We start from the raw sequence: 23,972 nt of genomic DNA on the forward strand, positions 1-23,972 counted from the left end.
ACAATACATGATGAAACAGGGAATAAAACCAGACAACTCAAGAGTTATTCAAGTGCTTTACAAACATTTATTAAGCTTCATATCCATCCTGTATGATAGGTACATTAGGTACTATCCCCATTTAGAGATGGATAAACTCAGGCACTATGGAGACTAAGCAAGACAATGGTGAAGCTGGAAATAGAACCTCAGGCATCCTAAATCCCCCCGATTGTTCTAATAACTAGAAAACACTGCACCTCAATCTTCACTAAAACAGAAATCTATTCTACACACAAACCAAAATGTATGCAACTATGCTCCGCAAACAGTATCAGAAACAGTAAATATGAAAAAGCAAAGAGGGAAATGAGTACATCCTAAACCGTTTTTTCAGTGTTTTTTCTTGGTGGGGGGTTGGGGAGAATGCAGCTAACTTGCTGTTTTAAACTTGGAAAACAGCTATCCAGAAGAGGGGGCAAAGGGTCTGATTATCTGAGGTGCTGAATGAGTATTTCCCGTAAGTCAAGGGGAGCAAGTTGATGATGCTCTTTCAAGATTAGGCCCATAACTGACCCTTTCATACATAAGCAATAACATTTTCCAGTAAAACACTGAGAATCACCATAGGACTGCATAATATGTATCACCTCTGAGATACTCTACTGAACAGTTTCTCATATTAAAAATGTGTAAAACCATGTTATTTTTAATGAAGGTAACTAGTTATATGAACTGATGAGATGTGCCAAAATATGAACTATACAAAGTGTAGTCTATCCATTCTACTAATTTTTTATATCAGCAGTTTTATTAACTGAGTTTCCACTTGTGATTCTTGGACGAGTCAATCCTTGCTCTGTAGCTATGCTGTTTCCTGACAGTAATAAAACACAGTTTAGATTTTTTGGCAGCACATTGGACCAGAAAGGGGACGTGGGGCAAATTTTTAAAAATGGTAAGGATAGAGATAATTTATGAGCATAAAGTTAATGGATTCTCGTATACAATCACTCCCATGATATTTTTAAATGCATTTTGTTAGGACTAAAAATTCTAGCTAGATCTTGCCTTGCTCTTACATCTGTATTCTTCTTCTCCTCCCAGGTATATTTTAACTGCTATTCATTTGAAGCTTAGCCAAAAATGTTATTGTAAAATGTTTTGGAGTTATTGCCTTTGTTTTGATTATTGCAGGAAACAATTCTATGACACTTCAGAAAATGGGAAGTTCTTCTGTAGCATTGATATGATTGTAGGTATATACAGCAACAAAGCTGAGTAGTTTATTCTGTACTCCATGCATACAAATAACTAGCATTAATTAAAAAAAAAGTTACATACACATAGGGAAATTAAAAGAGAACTGCCACCTATGTGGTTGGTAATAACATTTTTCATTTCTAGAATGTACTTAAAATTATATAAATGGATCAAATGTAAGAATCTTTGTAGCAATTATATTCAGTTGATCTTAAAGGATTATTTTTCATATAAAACAGAACTTATGCTTATACCTATAGTAAATTAATAATTTAGCTATCATATCAGTATTTGTTTTGATAATGAAGTTTACAGGAATTCATGTGTTAGATCTTTTAACTATTTTAGCATGTGTGCGTCTCAAAGCAAGATATACACAGAACTCACAAGCACTCTTGAATAATGAAATAATTATATTTATTAGAATTCTGAGTGATCAAGGCTACAGACTACTGAAGGAGTTTAATATTTAACACTATTTAGCATCTACTGAATCTGATTAAGGCATGGATGTAGGCAGAAATTCAAACACTTAATACACAAGCTGTATTATGTGCTTGTGTTAAAACTTATGTTATTGGCCTACAGTACAAAGTCCACTTGACTTCATTATGCTGTAGAAACATTCAGTGGTACAACTAGGCAACAGTGGAACCCTGGAAGAATTATCACAACATCACTGTGTGTACATTAATTTTCTGAACTGCATTCCAGTATCAGTGAACAATAGTAGAATTCCTAGACCATTTTTCATCCAAGTAAAGTAATCTTATATTCAGACAATATAAGGTCCTGAATCTACAGACATTTGTGTATCTGCCTGCCTTCATGCACAAGAGTAGGCCCATTGTGTCACAGTCTGCGAAAGTTTCTGCAGAACCGGGGCCTAACCAGTCTTTCTGTTTTTAAAACCATACTGTATTGAGGCGGCCTAGGAGGATTGTAACAGAGTAATGGAAAGGCAAAATGAAGAAAGACTATCCAATTAAAATCTTAGTTTAGAGAAGAGAATTTTTTCAGTAAAGTAGGAATCTGCAGAAGAATGAAACACCTTTGGGCTATAACATAGTTCATTAAAACGTTTTTCTTTCTTTCAAGACTCCAAGTCAAAAGAAACTCACATTGGAAAAATGCCAATCTATTAAAACAGTAGTGCAGAAAAATACTGTAATGAGACTGAGCTATTTGGGGAACTTCTTAATATTAGTTTAGAAAAGTTAGAGATTAAATTCAAAGTAACAAAGACTTCAAAAATTAGGATGCTGACAATTATATTTTTAAAACAGTTGATTTTTTGGGGATTCAGACCTGCTCCCGACCTCTTGAATTGCTTTGAATGAACGGTTTTCATTGTTGTAACTAAACTGGCACAGATTTGACTTAAGTCAGCTATTCTTTTGTGCCAGTCTGGAGGGGTTGTTTCATTTTTCTAAGCTTTCCTTCACTCAGAGATTTTACTTGCCATGTTCCTATTTGAACTGCAGATAATGTTAGCAATAGGAAAAAAGTAGGAGACAAAGTTTTTCTTTACAAAACTAAGTAGGAAAAAATTCTGTAATCTTAAAAAGCAAAAGAAGAAATGCTAGGTATAGAAAACCTTAAAAGTCAATAAAGGTATAAAGAAAACAGAAAAAAGTACAACAAACTTCTCAGTTCAGATTATACATATAAAAATCATCCAAAACATAGTCAACCATTTTCTACATTATATTAGGCTCATAAAAAACTGAAACAAAAGTGCAGGCTATGACATTATAGATCAATGTAAAGTAAGAGTATTCTGTCAATCAAACAGACACAAATAGTATAGACAATACAACCCACTTATATTGCAACTCATATAGTGCTCTAGTGACGCTGCACTTCAAGCGAAGGGAAAGTCACTTTCAGCTGAATCTCACTCCTCTTATAGTGAAGCTTCATCTGTCTTCTAGAAGAGTGAAACTTCATTATGAATTAATTTTAATCCCGCTGGAATGCAACAATTACCATGATCAGATTGATAAGAATTGATACTTTTCAAAAAGATTGTCACTGCCCCCTACTTCTCCAAGCTGGCCTGGAAAAGCTGGCCATCACGTAGCGGGAGCAGTAAAGAAGAATCTCTTACTACAAGAACTCCCAACAGTAACCAAGAGAAGTGGTTTGTGATCTTGCTCCCCACTAGGAGTAACTACTTGGCCTTCCAGAACATCCAGTCACAACAGCCAGTGGCCCTGAAGCCTGCAGTTTCAGGGAGTGAAGAGAGGTCTCCCATAAGAGATCTTTTTCTACTGGTAGATCCCATTCTGCTATGTAGGAACTCCGCTAACAGTGATGGTTTGTGTGAAAGATGTACCTAAAGATGGCTCCAAATCAGCAAACAACTTAATAACGTGAGCCTTCCACTGAAGCCAATGGCACTACTAACGTGCTTGAAGTTAAGCATGGAATTAAGATCTGTACTGAGCTGAAGGCTGTTAAAGAATCCCACTGTTGTCCTGTGACTGCAGAGGTGGTAATAGACCACTATACCTTGATTGGTCCCTTACACTATCTGCTAACTACTTATGCTAAACAATGTGTTCTACCTTGCATTTAGCTGTGATGCTGGGAGTACCTTTCTTAGACCTGAAGAAGAGCTCTGTGTGGCTGAAATCCTGTCTCTCTCACCAACAGAAGTTGGTTCAACAAAATACATTACCTCACCCACCTTGTCTCTCTAATATCCTGGGACCGACATGGCTACAACAATACTGCATACCCATCAAACACATGCCCCTTAACTTTACAGTGACAATATACAAATGTTTTGTTTTGTAATGCTAAAACAAATGCTCCTGCCGATGTAAAAGGAACATTTTACAAGTAAGAGAGTAATGCAAAATACCTTAGAATATAATTAACCCCAATTTAGAGTCAATTGTAGATTGCCGAAATACTACAGGATACTATATCACTGCAGAAGATTATAATAAAGGTGCAGGACTGTATTTGAGCATATATTCCTAAACAGTTTCTTATCTAGGTACTTATATGGCCCACATCACTGTTCTACCTCTTTGGACCAACCAAAACTTTCTCTCCTTAGTGTCTGTCCTGCTTAAGGACAGCAGGATTTCACCTATGGGAGGACAGCTCAGTGGTTTGAGCATTGGCCTGTTAAACCCAGGGTGGTAAGTTCAATCCTTGAATGGGTCACTTAAGGATCTTGGGCAAAAATCAGTACTTGGTCCTGCTATTGAAGGCAGGGGACTAGACTCAATGACCTTTCAGAGTCACTTCCAGCTCTCTGAGATGGGTATATTTCCATATATAGGTATTCTCTCTATGAAGAACAAATGCAGGTAACCTGTAAGGTTTACTTTTTTGGCTGCAGCTATTTGAAGGTAGTCAGGTAATTCATCTAATTGCAATTCAAATATGTCACTCATTCAAAAAAAATGCACGCAGTGTGCAGAGGTGGTCAAAAAAGCAAACAGGATGTTAGGAATCATTAAAAAGGGGAGAGAGAATAAGACTGAGAATATATTATTGCCCTTATATAAATCCATGGTACGCCCACATCTCGAATACTGTGTATAGATGTGGTCTCCTCACCTCAAAAAAGATATTCTAGCACTAGAAAAGGTTCAGAAAAGGGCAACTAAAATGATTAGGGGTTTAGAGAGGGTCCCATACGAGGAAAGATTAAAGAGGCTAGGACTCTTCAGCTTGGAAAAGAGAAGACTAAGGGGGGACATGATAGAGGTATATAAAATCATGAGTGAGGTTGAGAAAGTGGATAAGGAAAAGTTATTTACTTATTCCCATAATACAAGAACTAGGGGTCACCAAATGAAATTAATAGGCAGCAGGTTTAAAACAAATAAAAGGAAGTTCTTCTTCACGCAGCGCACAGTCAACTTGTGGAACTCCTTACCTGAGGAGGTTGTGAAGGCTAGGACTATAACAATGTTTAAAAGGGGACTGGATAAATTCATGGTGGCTAAGTCCATAAATGGCTATTAGCCAGAATGGGTAAGAATGGTGTCCCTAGCCTCTGTTCGTCAGAGGATGGAGATGGATGGCAGGAGAGAGATCACTTGATCATTGCCTGTTAGATTCACTCCCTCTGGGGCACCTGGCATTGGCCACTGTCGGTAGACAGATACTGGGCTAGATGGACCTTTGGTCTGACCCGGTACGGCCTTTCTTATGTTCTTATATGTTCTTATGTTTAAAAAAAAAAAAAAAAAGTAGCATTACTACACTTGACAATCTGGCAAGATTAAGGGGTGACCAAGTGTGCCATATGCACACCTATTCCCACCCACAATTGGCTGCTCCCATAAAGAGACATTCTGAAGGACTACTCTAAATATTAATTACTACATTCCATAAAAAAGTTTGTAGTGAAACAACTTGACTACTTGACAGGCTTAGTTGTCCAGCTGAAGTCACATGAGAAGGGTGACCAGGATTTAACCTGAAATACTATATAATTTCCCCCAAAGCATTTTTATTATTCATGCTTACAAGATGAGATTTATTCACAAGTGCACTAGTTACAAAATACCTCAAGGCATCATGTAGCTAAGGCACTTGATCTTAAAAAGTTGCAAACCAAATAGTTTTGGAGACTGCTTTGGGACACACACGTTGTTCACTTCAATTCCAAAAGAAAGTAGGCACCACAGGAAAAAAAAGCAACTTTGGCAAGTAAATTGTCTCTGTCTTTGCCCAAGCATTTAACAAATGCTTGTAACAAATATTCACTTTATTTTAGGTGGAACTGAGATAACACTGTAACTAGATCTATTATATACCATCATTTAAATGTTTTCTTCATTTAATAAAAAATGTGAACAATAATTCAATGCCACAGAGTGTATGGGCCAATAGTAGGATGACAAAATACTGTGGGTGTGTGCTTTAACCATCTGAGAAGTGTAGCTAATCCTTTAAACCACATACCTTGAAAAAAGCTTTGGTGTTAAAACTTTGTAATTTGTTTCCTTCCCCCACCCCAAACTTGTTAATGTCATAAGCAAGTGGTGTTTTTGAACAAATTTTGCATATACAATACATGGTGCATTCTGACATATTTTAATCTGGTTTTGCTATTAAAATAACTAATGATTTTTAATAGTTTAATTTTGTTTGATATCAAAGCAGCAGATACAATATGTTTAAGGCCTGATTTTAAAGGCTCTGAGCACTGTCAGCTCCCAGTGAAGTTAATGGAATGCTCATCTCCTCTGAGAATATGGACAATAGCTCTTCCACTATCAATCCCATGGGAGATGGTTAAGAAAGTTAGCTTGCTTAGGCCTGGTCTACACTTAAAAATTAGATCAACCTAGCTACAGGGCTAGGTCCTGAGTGCAGTAGTTAAACTTGACCTAACCTCTGTTGTAGATGTGGCCAGGTCAATGGAAGAATTCTTCCATCAACTTAGCTACTGTCTCTTGGAGAGGTGGATTAACTACATAGATGGAAAACCCTCTTCTGTTGATGTAGGAAGCATCTACGCTACAGTGACACAGCTGGAGGATAGACATCCCCTTAGTAGCTATGCTACTTTTCTTGCCATGCTCTCTTCACACTGAGATCCCCTTTCTCTTTAAAGGGGGCTACAGGCCAGCTGTCTGCTAAGGCCATATCTACACTTCAGCATAGTTATGGAACTGTAGCTATGCTGCTGTAGCCCTGCAGTGTAGACATAGACTACAGAGATGGAAGGGGTTTTTCCGTCACTGAGCAATGGTAGCATTATTCCATCAACCTAGCTATGTCGAGACTGGAGGCTGGGTTAGCATAGCGATAGTACTCAGGGGTATGGATTTTTCACATCCCCAAGCACAGCGGCTATGTTGACCTATGTTTTAAGTGTAGGCCAGGCTTAAGTAGTTTCTGACGGCCTAGCTCCAAGGGAGCTGCACTACTAGGGACAGCTGGGAAGACCAGCAACTCAAGGGTTTGGGGGACTAAACGGCCAGTTTGCCCATAGACATAGACTCAAAACCTCCTACTCTCCTGAGGAAGAACCGAGAAATCTCTGAGAGGGGAACTTCATAGAATTTTCTTTCCTCCTTTGTACTTCTTATGAGAGAACCTACAATCAGGCCCAACATTATTTCCTTTTCCTAGCTACACTCATTTAATGCAGTAAGTAAAAGGACAACATGAATATTTAATAAAAGAGAATAGGCCTGTGATGGCTGGCCAGAGTGGTGGCAGAACGTAATCTGCAAGACAGTGTTGAAGTCCCAGCACAGGGAAAGTACAATTTATCATCAAATAGTACATGGAAGCACAATATCCCACTCCTGGGCTGGATTACTTAACTAAAGAAACACTCAAAGGGTATGTCTACACTAGAAATGTATGTGGACCTATTAGATCGACCTGTAGCCACTGTGGTGCATGTCCACATTACCCTCATTGGGTCGGTGGTGCATGTCCTCATCAGGAGCACCTCCCACCAATCTAAGAAGGGCAGTGTGGGGAGCGGAGAGCCCAGTCTCCCCTTTTCTCCCACCCCCACCCCCACACTGGTAGCCAGGCAGCCGTGTCAATGTCATGGCTCATGCCGCCAAGGCTTCTCCCCCTGGCACCCAGCCTGGAGTGGGGTCCATTCTTCCCCTGGAAGTGGGTGGCAGATGGGCTCTATCTGCCTGGCATGGACACAGTATCTACACACAAAAAAAAACAGGAGTACTTGTGGCACCTTAAAGACTAACAAATTTATTTTAGCATGAGCTTTTGTGAGCTACAGCTCACTTCTTCGGATGCATAGAATGGAACACACAGACAGGAGATATTTATACATACAGAGAACATGAAAAGGTGGAAGTATGCATACCAACAGGCAGAGTCTTAGACTCTGCCTGTTGGTATGCATACTTCCACCTTTTCATGTTTTTTTTTTGCGGATACAGACTAACACGGCTGCTACTCTGAAAAGTATCTACACAGACACTATCTTGCCCTAACAACACCGACATAAAGCCTAACGCCTCTTGTGGAGGTGGAGTTATTATGCTGGTGTAATATGGCATTTGCATCAGTGGGAGGAAGGGCTGTAGTGTTGACACCGACATAATTAGGGCGACATAAGCTGCTTTATATTGACCTAACTGTGTAGTGTAGACCAGCCCATAGTATTTGTCGGCTGACTAAATCCCTATTTCTCATTGCTAGAACAGGCATTTCCCTGCCTCTGCTCAGAAGACTGCAATGTAAACAACAAGGCAAAAAAGTAAATTGTAGTTCTAAAATTCAAGTAGTTTAAATAATCTAAAGGTATTTTAGCAACGAACATAGACAAATGTATTTAAAATCGGATTTAAATTGATAGTGCCCCTTTTACATTTTTTAATTGGTAAAGGCAGCAAACTTGTCACTGTAAGCTGCTTTCTACCAAATATTACAAATAACAATATCCATGACAACTTTGTTTCTAGGGCCTCAAACTGACCCTTAAGTCTTGTATAACCACTGTTGGCAGGAACAGCAACAGCCAAAACAGAGATGATCTAATTTTATAAGTTTTTCATTACCAGCTTTCTGTCCACATTTTTCCCTTTGCAACTATTTTCCAAATACACGGAAGCAGAGAGACCTATGGCACCAGACTTACCCTAGAACAGCCTAGGGCCCAGATGTCCCTGCAAGGTGTTTATTCTTTTTCCCTCCCTCCCTCTGCATAGCTCTCATGGTAAATCTCAAATATCACCATGAAAAGTAAACATGGGGTTGGCATCCTGACCAGTGTAAGCAACACTAATGGCACTGTCTCCAGAAAGAGAAAATAATGCTACTAATGTGCAAATTTAGCTATTGCTGTTACACAGGTATTCCGTTTCACAGCAGTTCTCCGAGGAGGCCAGGTCCTGTGAAGTTCACAGGAGTTCTGCTATTGATTTCATGGACAGCAGAAGCAATCCCTAAATGGCAATCAGGGTGATAACATGTTTGAAACTTACCACTGAAATAGGTTCCATGGCTTCTTGCTTGATAGGGACTGGGTCAAACATTAGCATCTTTTCAGTGAAATCTTCTGATGCCTGTGTCGTCCTGGACTACAGGGAGGGGGAAAAAAACAAGTTAAGTTTTAGGAATGGCTAGAATCAAGTTTCTGAAATTTTTTTAAACTCATTATTCCATAAAATTAAATTTATTTGATTTAATTCTTCCAAATCTAGAGATAAGCTTTATGTTTTCAAATATTCTATTATAATAAAACTGTTTGGTGGTAGGGTATAAAAGTTACTTTGTAATTTCAGTAAAACCCTATGATCAGCACATATTTAGGCATAGTCCAGTGGATGATTGGTCAAAAAGTACCAAACAGGCATTCCATATACTTTTTTTCTATAAAAATAACCTTAATGAATTTATAATGAATGGAAATTTGTCATTAATTCCACAATGCATAAGCTATGAAATATCCAACTGTATATAATAGGTCTTCTCATCAAGTATTGGACCATGCTTTTTAAAATTCCTTAAAATGTTCCATTTGCACAGTACCTTCCTAAGGAGCCCAATCCAATTGCCATGAAAAAGCATCCATTGACTTCAACGGAAGCTAGGTTGGGCTCTTAAAGTGCAGATCAGCACACCTACAGCATGGAGTTACTAGCTGTAATTAGCTGCAAGTAGCTGAAGACAGTATGTCCCAGCTCAGATCATACACTTTTTCTATCATTCCAAGTTGAGATTAATTTAGGGTTGCCAACTTTCTAATCGCATAAAACCAAAAACCTCTTCCCTGCTCCTTCCCCTGAGACCCCGCCCCCACTCACTTTACTCCCCTCCCTCTTTTGCTTGCTCTCCCCATCCTCACTCACTTTCATCAGGCTGGGGCAGAGGTCTGTGAGGGGGGTGAGGGCTCTGGTTAGGGGTGTGGGCCTGGAGTGGGGCCAGGGATGAGGGTTTTGGCATGCGTGGCAGTGCCAACCAGAGCCGCAAGGTCCCTTTTCAACTGGACATTCCGGTCTAAAACCGGATGCCTGGCAAACCTAGATTAATTTTTTGTTTAGCCGAAGAGACAGTGAACATGAAAAGATCTGAATCAGATTCAGAAGGAATGGCAGCCCAGTACTTGCCAGTCTCCTCCAGTCAGTAAGCCTGATGGCAATGTTGATAACACTCTGGTGCTTTGACACCTACTTACACGCAAGGAAGAAATTAAAAACAAAGCTAATTTGGAGAGGTAGAATAGACAGCCACCCAATCAGACATCACAACTGATAATTCAACTATTTCACCAAAAGGAACTATGACAACTCAACCACTATTTTGAAACAACAGTACATTTCCAAGAGTTTCCTTATTAAAAACACGATTTCAGAATTTAGACTGTGTTCTGTGTAGCCGAAATTGCTTTAAAAAGGGAGCCATCTATTTTGTTAGCTTGTTGAAGCCTATCTCAAGTCTATCTCATTTATAGTAATTTAACTATCCCAGGTAATAACCATATTTACACATTTACCAAGAGTGACAATTGTGGAGGAAGGATGAGAAGACGTCAGGGAGGACCAGGAGCCTTTGGAGAAGGACAGAGAAATACTAGAGAGGCTACACGGTAAAGCCAAATATTTTAGACAAGTGAAGGAAGTTTATACTCAAAGACATTAAAAAGCTCCAGTTGACAAGTTTTTACAAAAAACATTTAATATCATTTATGAGAATGCAGATATCATATATGAGAAGGCAGAGCCACAAAAAGAATCTTCCAGAGTACAGCTTGGAGGACTGGCAGAGTATTCCAGTTGACGAGGAGAGTATGGGATACAACGTCACCATCCCAGACAAACTGTATGTCCTGTACAGTATATGCAGTGTTGTAGCCGGGTTGGTCCCACAATATTAGAGAAACAGGATGGGTGAGGTAATATCTTTCATTGGACCAATGTCTGTTGGTGAGAAAGACACTTTTGAGCTTACACCGCGCTCTTGAAGAGCGTGAAAGCTTGTCTGTCTCACCAACAGAAGTTGGTCCAATAAAAGATATTACCTCACTCACCTTGTCTCTGAACAGTATAAAGACTGATGTTAAGTATTAACAAATTCAATTGCATCCAGTAGGTGGCACTAGAAATCCATAACAAATAAAATGCTACTGTACTCTGTCAAGACAATTTCACTGGGCGTAAGCTAAAGACTCACTAATATAGTAAAAGGTTTTAATTGTGTCTGGAATTTAACAGTATAAATGGGACACAAAAATATATACGCCCCAAATTAGACCAATTCCAATAGTCCTATATTAATGAGCAATCATGCAATAGTCAGTGTGTACGCATGTGAGAAAACAATTTGAGATATGTGAGAGAAAGAAAGAATGAATTGTTTCAAGCCTACCAGGGATTTACTTTATAAATCAAGGGCAAAGTTTAATAATTTATGGAAAATACTACAACGGTATACTTTCTAAGTACTTGGAACGAACAAAGCTTGATTTCGAAAGAGCAAACTAAAACATCATTGAATATAAGCCTGAATATCATCATCATGAAATAAGGGGAGGGCTTAATTAAACCAAGTTTAGAAAAAGAGAATCAGATACAGTAGTTCAAAGAAACTGCTAGTTTTGTCTAAATAAAAAAGTAAGTAATAGCTTTGAAAGATAGAACATTTTATAATTTGGATGTGTCTATGTACATTTGTCAATAATGCCTGTGAGAAGGTTGAACAATTATGAATTTTTTCCTGCAACTTCAGGGAATCATTTAAATTAGATATTTTTCTGAATGTATGCATTTCATATAATTTTCTGACAAATTAAATTTTCCTAGTCACTTTCACGTGAAGGAACTTTGTCTACATATGACTTCCCAAAGACACAGATATATGCATCTAACAATACATGAATGGATAAAGGATATCCCACAATGCAAAAACAACCCAACCCTATACCGCATGCCAGTCTTCATATATACGAGAATTTGTAAATATTTGCCTTCAGAAGCTTTCCAGTTGCTTTCCATTTTTTAATTTAAATGTGTTTTGGTGAAGTGACACCATCAACTTGTAATCTAGTCACTTGAAGGGAAAAAAAAGTTTAATAGTTTCAGATAATACACCTTCCTTCCTCCCCCAACCTATTCCCTCTGCCATTTATTGTAGTTTTGAAAAATCACATTTTTCTATTTTTAAGGTTTGTTTTTTCTCTCTTGCTGCTATGTGAGAGATCCACACATAAAATCATAGAAAGTGACTAAGACCCATATCCTGCAAACACTTAGCATATGCCTAACTTTACATATGTAAAAGTTACATACACATATTTGCAGAATTAGGGGCTAACTGACTGTACAGAGGTTAGAATGAAACTGACAACAGAAAGTGTCTTGCAGAGAGTAAAAGTGAAAAATTCTTTGTCTTTCATAGTCATCTAAAATAGTAGATAAATTTTTTACTTTTACTGCTGTATCACAGTATATAACTTGAGTGTCCCTTTAATGTGTTATACTGTTCTTTTACTGTACTATTTCTACCTAAATAGTAAGAGAGGCTGATTTTGGACAGAGGACACTACATTATGCATGATCTTTTGGTCCTGCCTATATTCTCAGCTGGTGTAATATGGTGTAGCTCCACTGGAATCAGTTTACACCAGCTGAAGGTCTGACACTTATGAAATTGTTGTTCTTTGATCTATTTAAAAGAACAATGCTTGAATGGAAGAAAGACACACTGGTTGTGAAGCCTGAATTTATTTCAAGTAAGTAAACAAAAAAATTGTATTTTGTTATTTCTGATAATATTTTATAGTAAAGGTTCTGTAGTATACTTTTAAAAATCATACATATGTAGGTATGCAAGATCACATTATACTCCCCTGCTATTAAATGTTTGAGAAGCGGGGGGAGACTGCCTTATTTGTTTCAAACATAACGTGTGAAGAATAGTAGGGATCTGCCTACACACTGATTTCGTAATATACTTGTTTCACAGCCCACAGCTTGTTTAGTAAATAAGATTAATTTATAGAAAACTAAAGTATCCTCTCAAGTACCTGTGGCACCCTCCTGACAGCAAAGCAAGGAGAAACCATACAATTCACACAAACCATATTAAAAAAAAATCAGAAGAGTCGACTTTATCTTTCTCAAATTAGATGAGCTACTTTGCATAGAAGTGTTTTTATGTGGGTAAAAAAATGTATGCTGTATGTAATCTGAAACTAAATAATTAACTGCAATCCAGTAGGCAAACATTCCACCCCCTCTCTCTCTTTGCTAACAAGCCACCCAGTTTTACTTTCCTGCCTCCTCCCATTCACTCCACCCTATGGATCTTTGCCAAGGCAGTCCAACTTGTCCAAACAGGACATGGCTTTTGATAAGATTCTGCTCACACCCTGTATTTCTAAAAGACAAGCCAAGCAATTCATTTTTGTATGTAAATAAGGACAGGTGCAAAGGTAAAGTCCAAGCAAAGTCCCTCAACATTTTCACAGCTAAAGCCAAGCAAAAAGACAGCAGGTAAGAAAAAGACAAACCCCTGCCCTTTATTAAAGGAAAATGCTATGTTCAAATCCTATGGAATTTTTACCATCAAAATTTTCTTGTCAACATCAGAGACGTCTCAGTTTTAACTTCTTGACATGTATGGTTTGATGTGAGTAAGAGTACTTAACACGTGTTCCGACAATAAGGATTTGTACAGGCTATTTACTCTGGATGAGATTCGCCCATGGGCATAGCAGCCACAGCACTGTACCACTAACCAGGTGGAGGGCAGCCACAAAACACAGAGGGCTCTGCATACCCACACATTGGCCTACAAGCTCCCTATAGCTTTCTGTGAAGGGAGGTGGTTTTGGGTTGGGGTCTGGTCTTAGCCACACAGATCCAGCAGTTACAAATCCCCGAGAAAGATGCAGAAGGGCTTTGGTCCAGTTCTAGTTACATATCTGGAATAGTGATGACCAATGATCTGATCCACACAATGGCTAGGGGTGGTGAGAACAGATTCTGCACCTCCCATCCTCTGCACAGTACCCCACACAAAGCTTGTTTATTCAGTTTTTGTGTCAGGGGAAACAGGAGATGGCACCCTATTGCTGCGTGAGGCTCAATCATTGTTTAGCAAATGCTATGTATTATTGGTATAATTACAAAGTAACTTAATTATTGCCACTAAATCAGCACTACATTAGTGCCCACCACTGTAGCTTTTACAGTAATGTATCAAGAGGGCAACTTGAGTCAAGTGCCCAAGATTTTGCAGCCATGGCTCTTTAGAACTAATTCTGATGATCTGAAACTATTTCTTCCTTCATGAGTCTCAAGCTAAACTTCCCCCCACCCCCCAGATATTAAGGAGAAGTGATAATATTGGAAGAACTATACTGATGACATCCAAAGGCCAGGGAGGTTTTCTGAGACTGAATGAGAAATAATCTTCAATGAAGCCTTAAAAGATAGCAGAAACTGGTTCTCCTCTGTTGAACTAACAGGAGTCCCTGGAAGGGGTAAAGGAAATCCCCTCCACAGTTGGCAACAAGATTTCTTTGTATTCGTAGTAGTAGTTGCTCCTCAAGGCCCTGGATCAGCAAAATACACAAGAACATACTCTGACTTCCATGGGAAGTAAGCATGTGCTTAAGTGCTTTCCTTCATCAAGCCCCAAAATAGCACCAGACACAGAAAATCTCAAATTTAGATTAGCAATTAGATTCAGTCAAAGGGAATAAGAGCGAGAAGAGTGAAAATCCAGGATGTGTCTGCACTACAGAGACTATACTGGCATAGCTACATCGCCATAGCTATGCCTGTGTAAACCTGTAGCGTAGACACAGCCTACACAGATGGAAGAGGTTTTTCAGCCAGTGTGGGAACATAACCCTCAGCCCCCAATGATGGTGGCTACATCAGTGGAAGCATTCTTCCATCATCTAAAATGGGGTTTAGGTCAGCATACCTATGTTGGTCATGGGTGTGTTTTTTTCACATCCCTGATGAATGTAGCTATGTCGACCGAACTTTTAAGTGAAGACAGACCCAGAGACAGCACTGCTGGGGAAAGGATCAAAGCAGTTTGGCACACAAAAAGTAGTACTGGGGAAAGTTAAAAGGAATTGGCTGTGCAACAAGAGACAATTTCTACTAATAGGTAGCTTTTTTTCCCCCCCAAATAAAAAACCCAGTGGATTTCCAATGGGAATTGGAATAACTCCTGAAACATGCCAGTACAGTACTGAGATTGAGAAAATGCACATCACAACCTTCCCATTATTATAAATCACTTTGTTTGATCTAGAACTATTTTAACATATTAATTTGTCAGAAGCCATATAGCAGACTAGTCCGTATTTCACTGAAATTTACAACTATGCTGTTCTGTACACTCCAGTATGTGTACACTTCAGTATGGCTGAAAAACACATTTTTCCATATAAAAAAAAAGTCTTAGAAAACAGTTTCTAAGGGTATTCATGAAAGGTATTTGTTTTTTGAGTTTGAAGTTTCCACTGAGAAAACAAACTTTGCATCCATACAACCTTATGCAATCCCTATTTTATATATCTATTGGCCCTAAAGAAGAAAGAAAGAGAAAAGATCTTTAGCCACCTCCTTAGACAATACTGCATACAATACTCTCCCTTATCAGGGCAGACTGCTGTCTGGTTTCCTGTCTCAAGCTACTGCTTACAAGGAGAAATAGTTTAGTAAAGAGAACAGATCAGACCTCTGAAAACAAGTGAAGTATGCAGAATGGTATGACAATCTTTCCCTTCCAAACGGAACCCTCTTCTTAATTTTTTTTTAATTAAATAAAAAGTTAATTTTAAAGAGAATTTGAAAGGAAGAATAAAAGTAGCCTTTGTTCTATTCAGGAAGACTGGTTGGGAAATGGAGAGACAGAAAGAGTGTGACAGACCTCAAAGCTAATTTTATACACATAGAAATCAAAATCTGAAAAATCAGGTGGAGTGTCAAAAAAAAAATGTCAACATCAGGATACAAAATATCATCCTCTAATATTAAGATACAAGTCTGCTCTGTTACTTGCTCAAACATATTCCAGACAGTCTTTTACACCTTTGACCACATGAGGCAGAGCTGAAAATCTCTAACTATTAAGTGACCAAAAATACATTAATGAATAATAGTTTACACTCTTAATTTCAATGAAGATTTGAAAATAGGAAAGAAACGTCCATGAGTGCATGCACATGTATGTGTGTGTGTATCTAGGGAAATGAAGAGAGAGAGAGAGAAAGTGAATGGTGTCAATGGAAGAATGATTAAATAAACTTGGAGTCTCTAGGAGTGGAGGTTTTGTCTCTTTTCTCGTGTACCAAAGTGTGTTAGCAACCTCCCCAATCCCCCCCCCCCATCTCTTTCCATTATGGCTTATTTTAGTATTTAAAATCTGTTAGAGATTTATTTTTCTATTTAGCTAACACACACTTATACTAGTTTCCCTTGGGACAGATCAACAATGGCTATTAAATCCCTAAAAGGAAACCTTGGTATTAGATAAAACATTAAAAGTGAAGGGTTAAATCTGTTCCTAAACCCGCTCTGCCAAACTTCACATTTTTGGATTGGAAGCAACTAGCCTTGGAATGAAAACACAAAGCTTCAATACTGGCTGCATAGAAGAGTTTTATTTTTGAAAAGACCTCCTTCTAGCTATGTCAGTTAATTTAAAAAACTTGTTCTACAAAATGCAGAATTTTGTTGTAATATGAATCTCAGTTTCTGATTTTATAGAAACTTGACTACAGAAAGTTGTGAATAGCAAAATTTACTATACTACACACTGGTTCCCGGTACTAAACTAAAGCTAGGTCACCACCTTTTGCTGATCCATGGAGAAAAGATGAAATGTGACTGAGGCTCAAATCCTGTACAGTTTAACTAGTAGCTAAATTATAATATTTATTCACTGTGCAATGACAATATACTGTACATAATTTTTTAATAGCAGCAAAAGAACAAAAGTAAAAATCCGTAAAAGAGGAAATTAGGATTTTTAAAAATACAACTTACCAAAATTATTAGCTTGTGTGTTCACTTGAAATAATTCTTACAATTTGTATTTCTGAAGAGACAAAAAGCAAAATAATGTAAGTATCCATATATATGTGCATTTCAGTGAGTTGCTACTTATAATTTAGATATAGTTAAAATTTAGTTATGTTTTCACTACAAGTGTCTCTAAATCCTATTATGCTTTCTGAAAAAAATATTGCAAATGTGTCCAACATAAACTTCCCCTTTTTTAAAATTTAAAATCTAAAAGCCAGCATTAGCAGAAGAAAAATTTCAAAAACAAATTAAATAAAAATGATATATTTAAAGATGGAAACATTTCTGTGTGCATGCAAGGAAATGTATTTTTTTTTCAAACATAAGTGAGGGAGAAAGACAGTCCATTTCCTATTTTCATATGATTTCTCATTCATTTAGGGCCTGATTCAAAGCCCTTTGAAGTCAATGGGAATCTTTCTATCAATTTCAATGAGCTTTGGCTCAGGTCCTTAGTTCTCCTACAGTCAGATGCAGAGTAACAGAAATATTTCTTATGTCCTCTTTTTGAATTTCCTCTTGATGTTTCTCTCTGTTGGTCCACAGCAGACAAATGAAAACAAAATATGATATCAAAGTAGAAAACACATACTTTACTCCTTCAAAAAGTGCTCAGAGTTTAGCAAAATATAGCACTGCCATACCCATTTAATCCAAAGAAAGCTGTTAGTCTCTCATTTTCCTGCATTAAATCTGGAAGAGTACGGATCCTTGAATTCATGTAACAGTACGATATTTCCTCTCTTCGAAAAAAATGGTACAATTCTAATCTTGATCAAAACTGGAACAGAAAATGATCATGGTGGTATCTTCAGAACAGATGTGGGGAGAAGCCAATAGGTTTTCACATAAATGAATATACAGGGCTGGATTCTCTTCTCACTTGCACTGGTATTACACCACTGCAACTCCATTGACTTTAATGGAATTATTCCAGACTTACATTGGCACAGGTGAGAGGAGAACTCAGATTCAATTTTTTTTTAAAGAGTCAAACAAGTTTTTAGAAAAGGGAATGAAACTCATTATTCACCCATGTAAATATACTGGAGCAGAGGGTGTGTTAAAAGGTTAACTCAGACTTCTCATGCTGACATAACACAGGCAACTTAAGCAATCATGTGTGTGTAGAGACATGATAACTCACTGGGTGGGGACTGGGAGTTGCAGGGCAGTGACAAGGGGCCTGGACTGGGCTACTGGTCTACTTAAAAAAACAGCCTGAAACAGGAAAGAGCACACATATGCCACTTGGAATGTATGACGCAAACCCCAGCCTTGAAACAAAGAACAGGAAACAGCTCTGCTGGCTGTGCTGGAGAGAAAGCACAGAGAAACATTTAGGCGGCCCTCTCTGACCCTATATTCATGAGCAGCTGGAGTTTTTTAAACAACAACAGTGGGTGGAGGTGTTTGTTCATTGGGTGTGAATACAAACACTGTCTTTATACAGGAGACCTGCCCTATTTACAAATAAGCAAATACCTACACTTAACAGAAGAGGACATGTGATTTTAGACACCACAGATCATGATAATTAACCCCAGCCTTCCCTTGGATTTCTTTTTGCCTCTAAGCTGCTACTATTTAACTACAGCCTGAATTTTATAACACCATACAGCTAACTCTTAGCCTAAAATTATCTTCTTCAAAAGAGAAAAACTGAACTATCGGGTCAATACAAGAATTAATTTTAAAAGTACAGCCTATTTTAGAAATTGGCTATTTTCCCACTGCAAAAATTCAGTATGGTTTGACAGCTGAAGACTGACATAATTTAGTGCACAGTGTTACTGTATCTGTTGGTCCCAGGATATGAGAGAGACAAGGTGTGTGAGGTAATCTCTTTTATTGGACCAACTTCTATTGGTAAGACAGACAAGCTTTCAAGCCTACACAGAGCTCTTCTTTTCAGTACATTGATGACAGAACTTAAATTTCAAGAGTTATTAAAGACTCACTCTGCTAAAACACATACCAGTAACAATCCACACTAATTTTCACTTTTCTGTACTTTTTCTTTAGTTGCACTTATAGAATGAGATTTTAACTGTAGAACCAGTTAACCACAAATATTTTTTTTATTTTTGACAAATCACTAATACACATCACACTAAAACCATTAAGCTGTTTAAAGAAGAAAACATACCGAGAATAAGGAGTTATGGGGGTGAAGAAGCACACCTCATCTACATGAAATGTATCAGAATAAGTTTATACTTAGTTTCATTCAGCACAACTACTTCACTATTCTTCCTTTTACAACATGCTTTGAACTAGTTCCGCATGGTGGGTCGGACAGCTGCTGTACCCAATATTATCAGACATGGGACTGTGTTACTGCAAGTTACGTGGATTAGCAGCCTAGTAATGACAGTAACCACCGTACATTTCATTTTAGTAACTGCAATTTCAGAAGTACGAGATTACAACTGGTTACAGAAGAATCTACACAACAGTGTCTGGTTGTACGGTCTCTAGTTATATTACCACTTCCTTATTTTCTTCATACTTAACATTTGGAAAGGTAAGTATCGAAAGTATCTAGGTACTTGATTAGCCCCTCATCATTGTAGTATCCTAGCACTTTCAAATGACTTAATTCACTTTTACATCATGACTTACCTAAACACTTTTGGTTTTGTAGTGCTGTAGTCATGTTGGTCCCAGGGTATTAGAAAGGCAAGTTGGGTAATATGGTTCTTGCCCACCTTATCTCACTTGTGGTTTTGGCTGATACTATAGCTGTTGTGTAGGTGTAGTGTATTTTCATAATATTGTAGGGCACTATCATAACTGTTATATACTGACAACATTTCAGTTTCCTCATAAAAGGAAAGGACCATTTTATGTCTTCTTTCTCCACCCACCTCCCAACCCCAGGCTTCACCTACTATTATACATTAACCAGTGTAGGCAAAACATATTTACCTGCTTGGATAAAAGGAAAGAATGCCACTCAACTAAACTCTGCTGCAGACTCTTGTATTTGAAAATATTAGTGCTATCAAACTAAATCATACATTTTAAAGCAAAAGGGATAAAGTTAGTTTGAAGTAAGTGTCCCCAGGGTCAGACAGGATTATCAAATCCAGATGTGGTTCCTCTCATAAAAGAAGTTCCTTATACAACAACCAAGACAGCACATCTTAAAACTATTCTATGGAAAAAATACATGAGTGAGCAGCAATTGTATTCTTTGCTTTCAATACAGATTAAAGAACATTTATGGACATTAATTTCAATAAAACCAAAACCACAAAGTCCCTCCATCCATGACCCAAGCTTGGCTTTTCATAACAACACCACATTCAAAGTTGAGCCCTGTGAATAGTGACACTTCCTGAGTTTTCAAAGGGCCACTATGTAGAGGCAGAGCACAAGCAAACAATGCAGGTGCAGTAAAACTGAATCAGAATGGATAAAGAAATTTATTTCATCAAAGATTTTCTGACAATTTGAACAATTCTAAACTAGGTATTACTCCTGATTTTTTGCTACTTTGTGTAGGATTTCAACGTGGGGTCTTAAAGAACAACTTTCTCTAGTCCATCCACTCGCCTTGCACCCCCCAGCCAATTTGAGTGTAATAACTTACATCTGACAAAGACTGAAGATAAATATTCCTATTCCCATTTAAGTGTAGAAAAACAACATTCATATAGGCAGGAAGTCAATTATGGATGCCATTTCCAATTCCTTATAAAAGTTAAAATATAAAGTAAGTGTCAGAACTAAATATCATATTAGAGATTTGAACTTTTTCCTAGAAAAGTGTAAAATAAGACTAAATATGTTAATATTTTATTTTAAAAACATGTTAGGACTAATTGTATCCCTGGTGTAACTCCACCACATTCAGTCAAGTTATACCAGGGTTAAATTTGGCCATTAAACTATTCCACAGTGCTATGACCCTAACCATAATGTACTAGTGATAGTGTACTATTTAGAAAAAACAAACAACAAAAACAACCCTCTTCACCGTTTTTTCTCCCCACAGAAGACAAACATTTATAATCCAACAGAAGTGAATGAACCCATTACATTGTCCAACTCAATGTTGTACTTTAATAGCATTAGCAAGCTCTGATGACATTTTAAATTGTAGACTTGTCTATTGCACTGCAGTCCCCCATCTGACAAAAGATGCTCTGGGGGTTGAAACAACTGCTACTGAGTAGGAGCCCAAGAGAACTCATATTGTCCAAGTCAAGAGCCGGAAAGAAAGGGACTCCCTTTCATATGGAGACAATGGAGCGTCCTGGGATCAGCACGAGAGAGCCGAGCCAAAGGCCACACCAGGTGCGTGATTTTTCTTACCCAATCTCTGTAAAAGCCAGTCAGACAGAGGAAACCACACACACCAGAGCAGACCCCTCTATTTTGTCCCACCCTCTCTTGCAACCTTTGCAGCAATCTCAGAAGCTGGGGGATAGAAACATCCGCAGAAACCCCCCCTACTCGGCCCCCTATACACACGTGACCTACTGTCCCCTCTTCCCAGAAAGAGACAAAGTATCATCGGAGTTGGTAACCCCTCCTTCCGCCCTTACAAGCTGTACAGAAACAGATAATAAAGCACCACAGGAGTTGGAGACAGAAACATCCATTCTCCCCCCACCCCTGAAAAACTTTCGCAGAAGTTGGAGCGTGTCAAGCCGCCAGGACGGTCCGCGGGAGCAGCGCCGGCCCCCAGAGCAGCCCGCTCCCTCCCGAGCCTCAGCGGGCTCGCAGCTTTGCATGCACCCAGGTCGCCCCAACGCTGACCCCTCCCCCCCTTCTTCCAGCCGCTGGAAACTTGGGCATGTTGCAGTCAGACGCGAGGAATGACCCCCCTCCTCTCCCCGCGCTCACCCTCAGCAGGGCAGGGGGGGCCTCCGCCGCCGCCCGAAGCCCTGCGATGGGGGCTGTGAAGCAGAGCAAAGCACCCGGCCCGCGTCCCGGCTCCCTGCGGCTGAGGCTGTGCGCTCCGCGGTGGCCGTGCGTCTCTGGGCGAGGGGAGGGCGCTCGCTCGGCTCCCCCAGGCTCCTGGCACTAGTCTCCGCTGTCACATGACGCCGGCGCCGCTCGCTCTGCCAGGCTCCCTTGGCCGGCGGGGTAAGGGGAGGGTCAGGGAGGGGAGCGCGGCCAGGGCGGCTCCCCGCCCGCTGGGTGGAGGCTGCGCTGGAGGGGCCGGGGCGAGTCACTGGCTCGCACACCCAGCCAGGCACGCACTGCTCCCCCCGCCCTGCCCCCCGGAGGCAGACAGACTCACAGACACTAATTATCCCCAGCACCGCGGCGGAGCCGCCGCCCGACCGGCCCTTCCAGCTGCTCCTCCGCCTCTCCCTCGCTGCGTGTCAGGCAGAGGCGTGCGCCTGGCACCCGGCGCCAACTACACCCCCCTGCCCGCCCGAGCAGCAAAGCTGCGGCAGCAGCCAAACAACCGCGCGGCGCGGCGCCCCCGGGGCAGCAGGAAGGGAGGCGCTCAGGGCGGGCTGCCGCGGAGCTGGCTTCACAAACACGGGCTGGGCAAGGGCACCGGCACCCAGCCGCCCACGGAGCCCGACTCTGCCGCCCTTTGCAAAGCGCCTGGCGGGGCACGGGCGGCGGAGCCGCTGCCGGCGTGGTGCAGGGCGGGCACGGCTCCTCTGGCCGGGCTGCTTGTGCGGCTGCTGCCTGGGGGCGGACCCTTCCCTTAGTTACCATTGGCTTGGGGACTCATGTTCCATGTAACCTGGGTGCACCCACAGGCCCTGTGTGGGGCTGTTTTTAGGACTGGGCTCCAGTGTGGCTCGGCGGTTAGAGAACAGGGGCATCGCATACATGAAAGAGACAAGACGTGTAGCCTCATTGCTATTAAATAAAAAGGGGAAACAAAGAAAAGAATTCCTTCCAATCCCAGGAGTGGCTACGTTCTGATCTCTGATACACCAGTGTTCTGTGCTCAACAACTGAGCTAACTTCTTCTAACTTTAGGTGCTTAATGGGGTTGGCCAAAGTGACCAGGTCAAGGCAACACAAGAAATCCTGAATTATGCTCTTGGGCACACCAAAGTAAATCTTAAAGGAGTGACTCTGAATTTAGACTGCTTTCAGAGTATACGCTGACCCTTAAGTGGGAAATAGTGTGAGGACTAAAACTCACATCTCCTGACTTCTAGTACATCCTTTAACAACAAGACTGTTATTGTTATTTATTTATGGCCAGGTTCTGAAGCCCTTACTCCACAAACAGCCCCATTAACTTCAGTGGAACAATGTGTGGCCTCACATGCTACCCAGCCTGAATAAGGGTGTAAGAATCTGGACCTTAGTGACACTGGTGGGCTCAGTACTGTTCAGACTATAGAAGAGGATACTGTCCTTGCCCCAAGGAGATTACAATCAAATACAATACAGTACAAAAGTGATATACAAGTTGAAGGTCCAAGGCTATTCTAATTTTAGAGTGACACAAATAATGGGACAAATTTTGCTCTCTCACACACGCAACCACAGCATGAAAGTGGTATTTGCCCCGTGTCTCCAATTTATCTGCTTTTACTTAGTACAGGAGTCTCAGTGGAATCTGCTGAGTGCTCAGGACTTTTGAAAATCAGGTCACTTGTTTAGATGCCCAAATATGGATTTTAGAGCCTAATTTTAGGAGCCCATTTTTGAAAATATTGGCCTAAAGTTCCCAGCTTCATGGTTTAGACTATGATTCTGCCATTGGGTTGACACATTTTG

General features: G+C 39.8%; 1 protein-coding gene across 3 annotated transcripts in view; it reads right to left on the minus strand.

The window, feature by feature from the left end:
• KLF3 (Kruppel like factor 3) overlaps window positions 1-22,600 on the minus strand; it is a 32,147-nt gene extending 9,547 nt beyond the window's left edge. Inside the window, exons 1-3 of one of the 3 annotated variants that reach the window (XM_039541008.1) lie at window positions 22,516-22,600; window positions 17,220-17,271; window positions 9,192-9,287 (exon numbers count right to left, since the gene is read on the minus strand). In XM_039541008.1, coding sequence (XP_039396942.1) covers window positions 9,192-9,248 — 57 coding nt within the window. In that variant the 5' untranslated portion in view covers window positions 9,249-9,287; window positions 17,220-17,271; window positions 22,516-22,600. Of the gene's footprint in view, window positions 1-9,191; window positions 9,288-17,219; window positions 17,272-17,902; window positions 18,808-22,115; window positions 22,469-22,515 lie in introns of those variants that run through there. The other 2 variants (XM_039541007.1, XM_039541009.1) reach the window with 2 other exon arrangements.
• Between the last annotated feature and the right edge of the window lie 1,372 nt (window positions 22,601-23,972).

This window comes from Mauremys reevesii, linkage group 5 (assembly GCF_016161935.1).
Source record: "Mauremys reevesii isolate NIE-2019 linkage group 5, ASM1616193v1, whole genome shotgun sequence".
NCBI lineage: Eukaryota > Metazoa > Chordata > Testudines > Geoemydidae > Mauremys > Mauremys reevesii.